The sequence below is a fragment of the Natrix helvetica genome (assembly GCF_964273705.1).
Source record: "Natrix helvetica genome assembly, chromosome: 2".
NCBI lineage: Eukaryota > Metazoa > Chordata > Lepidosauria > Squamata > Natricidae > Natrix > Natrix helvetica.
Genome location: NC_138552.1, coordinates 181,780,051 through 181,793,524, shown reverse-complemented (window position 1 = coordinate 181,793,524; position 13,474 = coordinate 181,780,051). Strand labels below are relative to the sequence as shown.

The following is a 13,474-nucleotide window of genomic DNA, read 5'->3' as shown; positions in this document are numbered from 1 at the left end:
GGCAATTGCAAGTCAAATGAAAGAAAGGGATAGATGGGTTTCTCAATCACTCTAATCTGGAATGTTTACAATGGCAGATGAGGCATCTGTTGAGCTTCCTGACCAAACAGGTCATGGGTGAAGTGGGCAGGAGCCTTATGTTCTTCACGTTCTCTGGATCTGTTTGGCTATTTCTGAGCAACTCTGTAACACTCATCTGAAAGGGAGCTGAGCTTATGGTCAAAAAGACAGATCCAAGCACAGAGGGGCTCTACTCTAGGAATAAACAAGAAAGGAATGTCACAGACATCAATTGACTACCGTATTTTTCAGAGAATAAGACGCACCGGAGTATAAGACTCACCAAGGTTTTGAAGAGGCAAATTAAAAAAAAACTTTTTGCACACTGCAAACCTCCCAAAAGCAGCCTGTTCTTCGTGAAAATGGGCCCATTTCCCCCCCCCAAATGGCATGAATATTTAGGAGGCTTGTAGAGTGTTCCTGGGGGGTGGAATGAGCAAAAAGCGCCCCCTGTTTCACGAAAACGGGCCCGTTAGGGCATTAGGAAGCTTATAGAGTACTCCTGGGGGTGGGGGTGGGGAATTGAGCAAAAAAGGCCCATTTGTTCCTCATTTCTGCCCTCCCCAGCCCCCAGGAGCTATCTGAAAGCCTCCTATAAGCTACAAACAGCCATTTTGGTGAAGGGCTGGGGATTCAGGAGGGAAAAAAAATGCTGTATTCAGTGTATAAGATGCACCCAGATTTTCAGCCTCTTTTTTGAGGGGAAAAGGTGTGCCTTATACTCTGAAAAATACGGTAAGTTGTTGCTATTGAGCTATTGACTAGTGCTGCAAAGGAGCAGAGGTGCTGGGAGTGAGTGACCAATACATTCATTTCTGATCTTGTAGCTGGCAAGCCAGGAAATACTGGTGGAAAACCCTGGAGAACATACATGCACATTTCTGATTTTCACAATTATAATTAGCTTCCCCAGTTATCAACATGGTGCTCAGTGCCTTCAAAGCTGGAATGGACTAAGACAACATACAGTAAGTAACTGTGATGCATTGCATAAAGAGCTGAACTATAGACCCTGCAACATATGAATGAGTCTAGTCCCGAGAGAGTTGGCTGGTCAGGGAGACAATTTTTAGAGGCGTTTTGCATCTCTTCAGACACCACAACAAGAACATGGCTGTGTGAAACCTCTTGTCAGCAGAAGAGGAAAACTTCCAGTAATGAATCCAGTGGAGACAGAACTGGCAACATGCAGCTACAGAACCCATCTCTCCCAATTTTGTGAAGCAGAAGAGTGAGAGCTCTTTCAGAAGAGACCACATCTCTGTTAAAAACAAAGCAAGCCTATCATTCTTATAAAAGTGCGTTAGATTCATGTTTGCAAAGAGCCTGCATAAGATCAGAGAAGCACTGGCAGGTGTCTCTGAGGGTGTCAGAATGCTCCTGCAGCTCTACCAGGAGGGTTTCCAGTTTCCAGAGGATTGAGGCACTTGGAGTAATTTAAAGAGGAACTGAGCAGACACATGGTTGGTGAAGCAGGCCAGAGCATATCCATTGGGAGAATGGTGTCAGGATAAGAAGGAAAGTACAAGCTTAAAAATACAGCAGCTCCTTACTTCAGATTTCAGACTGCAGATTGCCTCAGTTATAGGCTGGAGATGAATCAAAGGCAGAGTCAATGAGGTCAGCAGAAAAGAGATTGACACAAGGCATGCCCATACTGTGGTTAAGGGCAAGTATGGAAGGAAGACTCAATCTTGGTTTCTTACATTCACATGCTTTATTTCTAAGGAACCAAAAGTAACATGCCTTGTCCTTTAGTTCTATCTTAGCCTTTTTCACACCAATCCTGTGAGATAGGTGAGGCTGAGCTAAAGTGAGTGTCTCAAATACCCCACAATATTTTATGGCTGGGGGGGGGGGGCTCTGTTCAATAGTTCAACCAGTATGTCATGCTTTCCTGTCCTTCCCTGCCTGATGAATGGAAAATGCTAATGGATATCTAGTACTTCAGGGATTCATCCTGCTTTCCTGCCTGGCATATGTCAAGTCAGAAAATGTACCCATTGTTTTAGGTCTGCTCTTAATCTATTTTCTGCTGTTTCAAGGTTTTTTTTTGGGGGGGGGAAGGAGGATGAATCAACCCAGTGGGAACATCACTGAGCTGTGGTGGCACAGTGGTTAGAGTGCAGTACCATAGGCTACTTCTGCTGATAACCGGCTGCCAGCAGTTTGGCAGATCAAATCTCACCGGGCTCAAGGTTGACACAACCTTCAATCCTCCCGAGGAACCAGATTGGTGTGAGCAATATGCTGACTCAGTAAACTGCTTATAGAGGACTGTAAAGTACTATGAAGCTGTATATACGTCTGCTAATGCTGTTGCTATCATCCAGAAATTGTTAAAAACAAAGTTGTTGCTGCTGGGCTTCTAACACCAGCATTTCGAGGCCATTTTAAAAAGGCATGCTTGATTTAAGAAGCCTTGATTGCACAGCTCAGACCAGGATTTTAAAACTTTTATTCCCTAAACTGATTATCATCTATTGGGATGTCTAGATAATAATCATGGATCATAATGTGAAGGGCAGAATTCTGCCCATGCTTACTTAGAAGTGAGTTCCATTGACTTATTGCCAGGAGAATTGATGCAGGATTGCAAACTGAGACTTACTTGCTAGTGGGTCTGCAAGATAACCTCAGATCAAAGTTCATTGGGATGGACAGGATTGCAGACTAAGCTGTTCTGAAGGGACAGCAGAGAAAATTCATCCCACATTGGTACCAGAGGAAATGGATGAGAGAGTAGAAACAGGAGCCCCAAAGTTGCTTTTTCAAGAGGCAACTGGACTTTTTGGGTTTTCTTTGAAGGCATTTCGCTTCTCCTCCAAGAAACTTTTTGAGCTCTGAAGCTGAAGCAGTTGCCTCTTGAAAAAAACACCTTTGGGACAATCCTGGCCTGGATACTGAGAATCTCCACAGACATTTAGAAACAACTATTCACTGAGCATGGATTTAAAAAAAGGCAAGAGGTGACTACAACAGCCTGAACACAATTTTAAAAAAAACAGGTGAAGTTTCATTCACACATTTTTTTTTACCTTTTTTGCTGACACCCTTAAGTAAAGGTATGCAAAGTGAAGGATAAAGTTATACTCAGAATTGATGTGTTTCAGTAATGTATGTATGCATGCGTACATGCATGTATGTATAAAATTTGTTTGCCACCCATTCAAGGACTCTGGGCGGCTTGCAACATATTTTTCAAGGTGCAGCCTTTCCTAAATATGAACAGTGAGACAACGCCAGACCAGTATTTTAAATACCCATATTCTAGACTTCAGAATCTCAGAGAAATGAGAGGAGAAAGAGTAGTGGAATGGTGAGTAACTAACGGTAGAGATGTCGCACATAGGTGAGAAAAAGGAACAAGGTGGCAGCTGGTAGGAATTCCCGGCCTTCGCCCAGCCCCAGGGAGATCGAGTTACGTCGGCAAGCAAGGAAAGCACAGATCTTGTGTGCGACTCCGGTCGGCGGGGCGCTGCTTTCAACAAAATGAAGGCGAGGCGCCGATTGGAGGAGGGGGCAGTAAAAGGAGGCGTGGCGAAGCGGGATTGCCGGCTTCTTTGCCTAGGCACCGCCGGTTTTTAAGCTCCCCCTTCTCCTCGATGTCCACGAAACGGAGCCATTTCCCCTTTGCCCTTGTCCCCTAGTAGTAACATTAGTTCTTTTTGTCTTTGGGAAACGGTCCTGTTGATTGAAGTGGCTTCGGAGTCAGTCACATTTAGGTTGCATCCAAGTCCCTCGGTTAAAATCGGTCAGGAAAAAGCATCGCAGAAAATGCCATTTTTGGTTTCACACACGCCGCCTCTCCACAGGGGTGAAGAAACGAGACCAGGTTAAGGGGCCGATGTCGCAGAAGGGCGTCTGGCTGATCTGGCTGTGGATATTGCAAGAGGGGGGCAACGTAGTGAATTATTCGAGAGATGAGAGAGAGAGAGGGAGGGAGGGAGGGAGGGAGGGAGGGAGGGAGAGAGAGAGGAACGGGTGGTGGATTAAGGCTCACTGGTGCCCCCTCCTTTGTACAAATCTTCATTGGGTTTTTTTTCTTTCTCAACTTTGTGGTGTCCCCTTTGGGCCTGATATCCTAAGCACGTGCTTAGTCTTCTTTATGGTTAATACACCACTGATACACATAAAGGGTCCTCTTTCTTTTTAATTGATTGACAAGTTCCTGCAGTTTTCTCTGTTCTGCCATTGCCTACTTCCTCGAGTTGAGGAAGAGTGACTGGGCCAAGGTCACCTAACCGGCTTTGTGCCTAAAGCTTGACTAGAACGCACTGTCTCCTGGTTTTTAGCCTGGTGTTTTATCACTACACCAAAGTAACGCTCTATTTCGTTGTATTGGGTGGGGTGGGGCCCGGGAACGTGCTATCCTGGTGAGTCAAAAGGTCTCTCCAACCCTCCACCCCCACCGCCCAGGCAAAGGTCTTGACTGGATTTTGTTCCTGAAGTTGGAATAGTTCTAGAGATGCTGGCTGAGTTTTTGCACTACATATATATACAGATTGAAAATAATTGTAAAAAAGAAAAAGTATTTTTATGTCTTGCCCCACAGTAACTCTAGTGAAATAACCGATTTGATTCACGGAAAGAGGTCAGACAAAAGCCATTGACCATTTTAGGGGGTTCCAAGGTCACGAAGCTTGATAACTATAGCAGCAAGGCTGGGGATCGCCATGGATTCTTACGTGGCGCTAGGCAAAGACCAAACAAATGCTAATTCGGTAGGGTTCGCACAACACAAGGACCCCGCTGAAAGGAGGTTGGGCTGAACTGTGGGAACGGAGCCAGAGGCTTTGTTGAGATGTGACCCTCTTCTGCTGGCAGCTCACAAAGAAAACTAAAATAGTGGTGTGTGTGTGAGAGAGAGAGGGGAGGGAGGGAGAGAGAGAGAGAGGGAGAGGGAGAACGAACGATTGTATAAGGCTATCCCGCTTATCTGTCGCGGGGTAGGGGTGGGTTAGAGCCGAAGAATTATTTTTCTAGAATCCAAGAGAACCGCTTTGGAATCTGAAGCAAAAACGGTGGAATCAGGGATGCTACTTAAGGAAATCGCTGGGCAGTCTTCGAAGTTTTAGAAACAAGGAATCAACAATGCGTTTACTGGGCTGGGTGGTTTACCAAGCCGATCCTGGCTGGCGTTGGCTGGGCATAAAAACTGAACAAGGTGGGAATAACGACAGTATGGATTCCACTAGACTAGGAAGTCACTAGATGCCCCCAGAAGAAAGTAGTGACACCCAGCCGCCTCCTTAACTATCCGCGAATTCCCCAGGAACTTCACTCAGCAGAGACACCCCCCCTCCCCATAAACTTTTGTCAAGCAACGGGACAGGAGAAAGATTTTAAAAAGTGCCTTTCCTTATTGTCAGCATCTTATTGTTTATTGCTCCGCCATCACTAGTCGACGAAAGTATTATTAGCCTCTGGGAGGCCGATTTCCCCCGAGCTTGAACACGAGAGCTGGGGATTTGTCACAGTTAGACTTTCTTCGCGTCTAAAGTGAAGTCTTCGCTGCGGACCAGTGGGGCTTGCAGGGTCTTCGGGTCGCCACGGCTTGTTTGCTACAGTTTCGGCCCTCCTAATTTTGGGAGGCCCAAGGGTGTGGTTCGAGATAGGCTAAAGATACAGATAAGCTAAAGATACAGAAGGATCTTGACAAACTTGAACATTGGGCACTATGTAATAAAATGAAATTCAATGGTGAAAAGAGTAAGGTTCTACATTTAGGCAACAAAAACGAAATGAACAGGTACAGTATAGGTGGTACCTTGCTCAACAGTAGTAACTGTGAAAGGGATCTTGGAGTCCTAGTGGACAACCATTTAAATTTGAGCCAGCAGTGTGCAGCAGCTGCCAAAAAAGCCAACAAAGTTCTAGGCTACATAAACAGAGGGATAGAATCAAGATCACGTGAAGTGTTAATACCACTTTATAATGCCTTGATAAGGCCACACTTGGAATACTGCATTCAGTTTTGGTCACCACGATGTAGAAAAGATGTGGAGACTCTAGAAAGAGTGCAGAGAAGAGCAACAAAGATGATTAGAGGACTGGAGGCTAAAACATATGAAGAACGGTTGCAGGAACTGGGTATGTCTAGTTTAATAGAAAGAAGGACTAGAGGAAAGATGATAGCAGTGTTCCAATATCTCAGGGGTTGCCACAAAGAAGAGGGAGTCAAACTACTCTCCAAGGCACCTGAGGGTAGAACAAGAAGCAATGGGTGGAAACTAATCAAGGAGAGAAGCAACTTAGAACTGAGGAGAAATTTCCTGACAGTTAGAACAATTAATCAGTGGAACAACTTGCCTCCAGAAGTTGTGAATGCCCCAATACTGGAAGTCTTTAAGAAGATGTTGGATAGCCATTTGTCTGAAACGGTATAGGGTTTCCTGCCTATGCAGGGGGTTAGACTAGAAGACCTCCACGGTCCCTTCCAACTCTGCTATTGTATTATTGTATTATTGAGATAAGTGAGCGGGAAAGACTTCAGGGCTCAAATGGCCAAGTCGCTGTATTTCGATTCTTTGAAATATTAATTAATTCTAGACTTTGGAGGGAAATTACTCTTCGATCCTGGGTTTATTGAGCAAACGATACAGTAATAGCGCAGTAAACCGCTTCAATTTCAAAGTAGCGGTTTGGGTGGGACTATTTGCTCTTTCGTACATTGAGTTGGTGGAAGGATTGTAGAGTAACAGGATGACACTCGTCGGAAAGGCTATTTTCCTAAGCCCACGCACGGAAAGGACGACAATCCCCATGGTTCCCAGCTATCGCTCTGTCTGCGGACGATGGAAGTTGTCTGTTCGACCATTCTGGGTCCGCTAATTTAAGAAACGCTCTCATAAATTACGGTGACCAGGAGACCTGTGACATCTAGAAGTCGAAAGCGTTTATTAGCACATCGGTTGCAGAAGATTCCGGGTCTCCTCAGATATTCGGGGCAGTCCTGAGAGAGGAATACCACAAAGATGCGCTGAATAGTACTGGTGTGTGTGGATTGGGCGGGGAGGGGAGTAGGGTGATGCAAGAGAGAGAGAGAGAGGAGCAGAGGATTAGTGCCACACCATTTTTCTGTTCTTAGAACTGTAAAATACAGTCCCTAGAAAACTACTGATAACATTCTCGCGATTCCCTTTCCTGCCAGTCCAACACTTGATGTTTAGGGTCCGTCAAAGGCAGAGAAGAATCTTGGACTCCCTTTCCCTCCTTCCTTCTCTCCCTTCTCTTTCTCTCCCTCTCCCTCCCTCTCCCACTCCCTTTCCTTCACCCTCTCTCACGCGTTTTGTCTCGACAGGACTCGGGGAAGCCTGGGGTCACACAAGTCGAACCAGCACTCTGGACAACGTTGGTCGCGAACTGGGGTCCCACCTGCTTCAGGTAGGAATGCGGCGGGCCAGCGGGCAGCTCTTTCCTGCTAGGCTTCAGGAACAAGGCCTGAAGGACAGACTTTTAGCACCGAAGGAGCAGTGACTTGAGCTGGAGGCTTTCGTAAGGTTAGACAAGCGGGGTCAGTTCGACCCGGTAATGTTTCATCTATAAGGGAAAGTTGCAATACATTTCCAACGGTGTTGGCTTCAACTTGCATCATTCCCTACCACTGTGGCTTTTCTGAACCCTGAAGCCCAATCCTTCTGGAGAGCATCTGGTGACAAAACAGCTCCGGCTCGACCGAACTCCTATGGTGTAAATGATTTTTATGCGTTTTATAAAACGTGCTTACGCTTCAACACCATCACGGCCTCAGAAGAAATACACAAGAATTTCAGAAACTCTTGAGAAATGAACGATTCACATAGACCAAGGGTTAGTTATTAACATGAGTGCATGAGGGATATAGTGCCCCAAGGCATATTTTATTTTATTTTTATTGTCTGATTGGGTAATAATCTTAGATAGGTGGGTGGAGTATATATTCAATTGTTAAAAGAGGGGAGGAAATCCACCTTATTCCCTTGTTTACCGTCATTTTGACGCGTTCTAGATATTTTGGACTCTATTCTCGATCATTCCCACGCATGATGGTGCTGGGATAGGGAATGATGGCAGCCGTAGTCCATTCAGACAGGAGATCCGGGCTCCTAAAGACTAGAGCGTAACATTGCAGCCCTTTTTCCTCGGAAATTGAGGGCTACGGTTGCCGCCTAGGTGGTTAGGATTTGGCTTGGCAAGGAGAAGGCGTGTCGCTTGCGCTATCCTAGAACCCTTTCTTCTTTGGACGTCCTTCGTTGTGTTTATACGCCACCCAACCCTCCTTGCTCATTTCTGTTATGCAGGTTGCTACATTTTTTTTCTTGCTGGCTCGCTCGCTCGCTCGCTCTCCGTGTTCAGTCGTGTCCGATTCTCAGAGAGCTCCGGGAAAGATCTTCTTGGCAAGGTTTTCAAAAGTGCTTTGCCCTGGCCTCCTTCCTAGGGCTGAGAGAAGAAGTGACTAACTCAAGGTTACCCAGCTGGCTTTGTGCCTTAGGCGGGACTAGAACTCCCAGTCTCCCGGTCTCTGGACTAATGGCTTAACCGCTCCAAAGTCGTTCCACGTTTGCCACTTTTAGCGCCATCCGGCTACTACTGGGGCAAGACATGACGAACATAGAAAGAAAAACAAGAAAGTCCAGTCGCCTCTTGAAAATGCACCTTTGGGATAAGCTTTTATACATCCACACAGATTGGGGGACCGGGGGGAGGAGCGATAAAGACTAAAATCACCAGGCAGGAAATGGTCAAAAATGGAGCCTGCAGTTCTCCATTTCTCGCTAACAGCCAAGAGAAGGACTTTACCCGGTCGGAGAAAATTGATCGCTCATTGCTCTCTGCCTTTCTTTCAGACTTTGGACGGTTTCATTTTTGTGGTAGCTCCTGACGGCAAGATTATGTATATCTCGGAGACTGCCTCGGTGCACTTGGGTTTATCGCAGGTACGTTAATGATCCCAGTGGGATCGACCTCAATGGAGGCAACCGATTATTTATTTATTTATTTGCAGCATTCAAAGTTAGGTTGAACAGTGTGTTGGAGCTCCTCCTTTTTTTTTCTTGTAAATGCTCCGTCTTGAACGGAGGTCAAATCAATAGTGGTCAAATCAATCTGAAATCCAACCTGCAGATCCCTGGGAGGGACCCCCCATTAAAAAAAGTGGCCATTCGGTATTCTAAAAAAATAGGGTGGCGTTTGTCCACCCCCTTAGTTCAGTGGACGCAATTTCTGAAAGTCTTTCCTAGGACACTACGTTCTATGAATGCCTTGAATCAACCTGATTCCCGATAAAGAACCTGTTTTCAATTCCGCTGGAAGGCGAGACTCCAGCGGAGTGAGGCCATCTCACAGTGGCCAGAAAGGCACCAAGGGCAATAGGGATAAGATGCCATTTGGGGGACTTCTATGGAATAAAGCAGGCGGTGATCGAAATTATTATGCCTCAGTTTCCAACTATAGTCTCTTTCACAGTCTGCTCCAATTTAGAAGCTACCTTGGAGTCAGTAATAGTTATTCCAGGGAAATATAGAGAATTGAAACTTCAGGGCGCGTTGATATTTGCTGGTTTTGATTAAACACCCTTAAACTGCAGTCTTAAGCGTGGTGCTCTTGTGGCCACACTGTCTTCTCCATTGACTTGCAGTGAAACTAGACCAGAAATCAGTGACCCTCTTGTTTCACCAGCTTATCTCCACATAGAAAACCTGATGGAGGAACAATCTTTTGGCCCAGCCTTGTCTTGATCTGCTTGCCTTCTAGGTGAAAGGGTACTTTTCCCCCTTGAGGAATGTCAAGGTTAGCCATTTCATTTAATGGCTTACCCTGGGATAAATTCCCATTTAAGGTTCCATCCAAAACCTTCAGCCTAGGGCAGCCTTCTGTAGCCTCTGACCCTTCACGATGAGGGGTCCTTCATGCCACCATCCCTCAAATCAAGATGAAGATCATGGCCTGGAGGGCCAGAAGTTGTTGAATGTTGAGGTTGCCAAGCAAAAGCCTAATGACCATTCACTGTATTCACACACACCACTGATTGACAAGACCTGGGTTCACACAATACAGAGGTAGTCCTCTATGGCAACTAAAATTGAGTCCAAAATTTATGTTGTTAAGTGAGCTTTGCCCCAAGTAACGACCTTTCTTGCCACAGTTGTTAAGTGAATCACTGCAAGTGTTAAATTAATAACCCAGTTGTTAAGCGAATCTGGCTTCGCCATTGACTTTGCTTGTCCTCTTTGTTTGCAAAAGGTGATCAAGTGACTGGACACATAACTGTTATAAATATGAGTCTGTTGCCAAGCATTTGGATTTTGACCGTGGAGATGCTGAAATGGTCCCTAAGTGTGGAAAACAGCCATGTCACTTTTTTCAGCGCCCTTGTAATTGCTGTAAATCGAGGACTACTGTAAAGTTAAATCCTAACCAGAGCATGTGCAAATCCAGTGTTTGAGTGAACCTGTTGCGCCATTTATTGCGTGGATCAGGGTCTTCCCTCGGGGTCTTCCAGGTCCAAAGCCTCTTCCCCCAGCCTCGGACCTGGGCGGCTAAACTGGTCCGAACCGGCAGCCCTGTCACAGCACGCAGCAGCGCTCTTCTCCCCGGGCTCGCTTCCTTTCTTTCAGGTAGAGCTGACCGGCAACAGCATTTACGAATACATCCACCCGGCCGATCATGACGAGATGACCGCTGTCCTCACCGCTCATCAGCCCTACCATTCCCACTTCGTTCAGGGTAAGACGCTCGGGGAAGTTGATCGGGCGGGGCGGGGAAGGGGAAGGCGGCGATTTGAGGGAGGGGGGAGAGCAGCCTCCTTTCCTGACATGCGCGTTGTGCTCCTTTGCCTCGCAGAGTATGAGATCGAGCGCTCCTTTTTCCTCCGGATGAAATGCGTCTTGGCCAAGAGGAACGCGGGTCTCACCTGTGGAGGCTACAAGGTAGGTAGTGGCGCGAGCGCCAACTGGCGGCCAAGCTGAGAACTGCTGGAGTCCCGGCTAGCTGAAGGTAAAAATTTAAAGGCGCCTTCAAAAACTCCAAGTGATGGAGCCCTTGGTGGTCTTTCAGCTTGGTTGCTTTCTTGCAGACGTATCATTACCCAACGTAGAGAACATCATCAGCGCTAAGGTGATTTTTCAAGAGGCAACTGGACTTTCTGTTTTTTCTTTGAAGACGTTTGGCTTCTCATCCAACAAGTTTCTTCAGCTCTGACTGGATGTTGGGGAATGGAGCCAGAGCTGAAGAAGCTTTTTGGATGAGAAGTCAAACGTCTTCAAAAAAAAAAACCCAGAAAGTCCAGTTGCTTCTTGAAAAAGCACCTTTGGGACAACCATCACTGGATGACTGAGAATCTCCATAGACATAGTTAGTGCTAGAATGCTACTAACTCCGAGTATCCCTGGCTTGGCCAACTTGGCGTTCTCCATTAGTGCTGAAACAGCAAATCCCAGCCATTGGAAATCTGGCAGTTCTGAAAGTTGCAATCCCAGCCTATTTGGAAAGGGTCAGATTGGAGCGGTTTTCCTTTGATATCTTGAAGTTCAATCAATCAGAATAGATCTAGAAAGGACATTTGAGGTCTTCTAGCCTAGCCTCCTGCTCAAGCAGGAGACCCTGTAACATTTCAAACAAGTGGCTGTCCAGTCCCTTCTTAAACATTTTCAGTGATGAAACACCTACAACTTCTGAAGGCAATCTGTTCCACTGGTTAATTGTTCTCACTGTTAGGAAGTTTCTCCTTAATTTCAGGTTGCTTCTCTCTTATTTAGTTTCTATCTACTGTTTATTGCCTTGCCTTCTTGGTGCTTTGGAAAATAAGTTATTGGTCCAGGTAATGATTCCATTCTTGTCCTTCAGATAGGTGGTTTTTCCTCTGAGACTTCATGCCAATTAAGATAGAGATGTTGCCCACACATATTTAGGAGGAAGCACCACACTACGAAATTGATAGCTGAGTAAACAGGCATAGGATTAGTTTGTAAAGCAGCAATCCTCTGCATACTTGGGAGTAAGCCCCCTGAAATCCACTTAAGCCCCCATGATTTCACTCAGCTTAAATTCAGGGAAATCTATACATCCCCAGCATAGAGAAAACAAGTTTGCCTTCTTCATTACAGTTCTGGAGAAACCCTCAATGCACTGAATGCCTTTAGGCTAAAAATCACTGGATGTGCACTCCAATTCCCAGGATACTTATTTGGTAGGAAGATCCTAAATAATTCACATTCAGATAGTGTCAGTTAATTTTAAAGGCTGAATATTGTGTTGTTGGTGGAAATTTTTTTTTCAATGGCGATTGAAAATTAGAATTTTATTTAAGACTACAACCTATGTAGTGAGTAATGTTACACTACTTGGCAGGACTTGGGTCTGAGCAGAGACATAGAAGGTTGAGGGCTGCGTTTTAAAAGCACTCCCGAAGAGGTTTTTGTCTAATCTTCATTAATTGCAGGACATTCATATCTGAAAGAAAGCCTATAAAATAATTATTTCCAAGGAAAAAAAAGATGGGGCTTGAAGGAGCCTTAGTGTATTTAGAATAGAATAGAATAAGTTGGAAGGAACCTTGGAGGTCTTCTGGTCCAACCGCCTGCTTAGGCAGGAAACCTTATACCCTTTCAGACAAATGGTTATCTAATCTCTTTTTAAAAACTTCCAGTGTTGGAGCATTCACAACTTCTGGAGGCAAGTTGTTCCACTGATTAATTGTTCTAACTGTCAGGAAATTTCTCCTCAGTTCTAAGTTGCTTCTCTCCTTGATTAGTTTCCACCCATTGCTTCTTGTTCTACCCTCAGGTGCCTTGGAGAATATTTGACTCCCTCTTCTTTGTGGCAACCCCTGAGATATTGGAACACTGTTATCATGTCTCCCCTAATCCTTCTTTCTATTAAACTAGACATACCCAATTCCTGCAACCGTTCTTCATATGTTTTAGTCTCCAGTCCCCTAATCATCTTTGTTGCTCTTCTCTGCACGCTTTCTAGAGTCTCCACATCTGGCAACCAGAATTGAATGCAGTATTCCAAGTGTGGCCTTACCAAGGCATTATAAATTGGCATTAACATTTCACGTGATCTTGATTCTATCCCTCTGTTTATGTAGCCTAGAACTGTGTTGGCTTTTTTGGCAGCTGCTGCACACTGCTGGCTCGTATTTAAATGGTTGTCCACTAGAACTCCAAGATCCCTCTCACAGTTACTACTATTGAGCAAGGTACCACCTATACTGTACCTGTGCGTTTCGTTTTTCTTGCCTAAATGTAGAGCCTTACTTTTTACTTGTTGAATGAAAATAATTGAATTGTCTGAGGGAGTCTGTAGTATTTTTTGGGATTGGTTCTGGGCCAATCTTGTTTTGGAAGTTTTCATTTATGTAGCCTGGATCTCTCCTCTTGTTCCATATTGTCCCTCCAGCCATTAATGTAGCCTGTCTCAAAACCCATGC

The 13,474-nt window shown here is 45.3% G+C and overlaps 1 protein-coding gene across 1 annotated transcript in view; it reads left to right on the top strand.

The window, feature by feature from the left end:
* SIM1 (SIM bHLH transcription factor 1) overlaps positions 1-13,474 on the top strand; it is a gene marked incomplete at both ends in the record, with an annotated part of 70,717 nt that overhangs the window by 20,823 nt on the left and 36,420 nt on the right. Inside the window, 4 exons of the mRNA XM_081945949.1 lie at positions 7,364-7,446; positions 8,889-8,978; positions 10,659-10,767; positions 10,885-10,970. Coding sequence (XP_081802075.1) covers positions 7,364-7,446; positions 8,889-8,978; positions 10,659-10,767; positions 10,885-10,970 — 368 coding nt within the window. The remainder of the gene's footprint in view (positions 1-7,363; positions 7,447-8,888; positions 8,979-10,658; positions 10,768-10,884; positions 10,971-13,474) is intronic.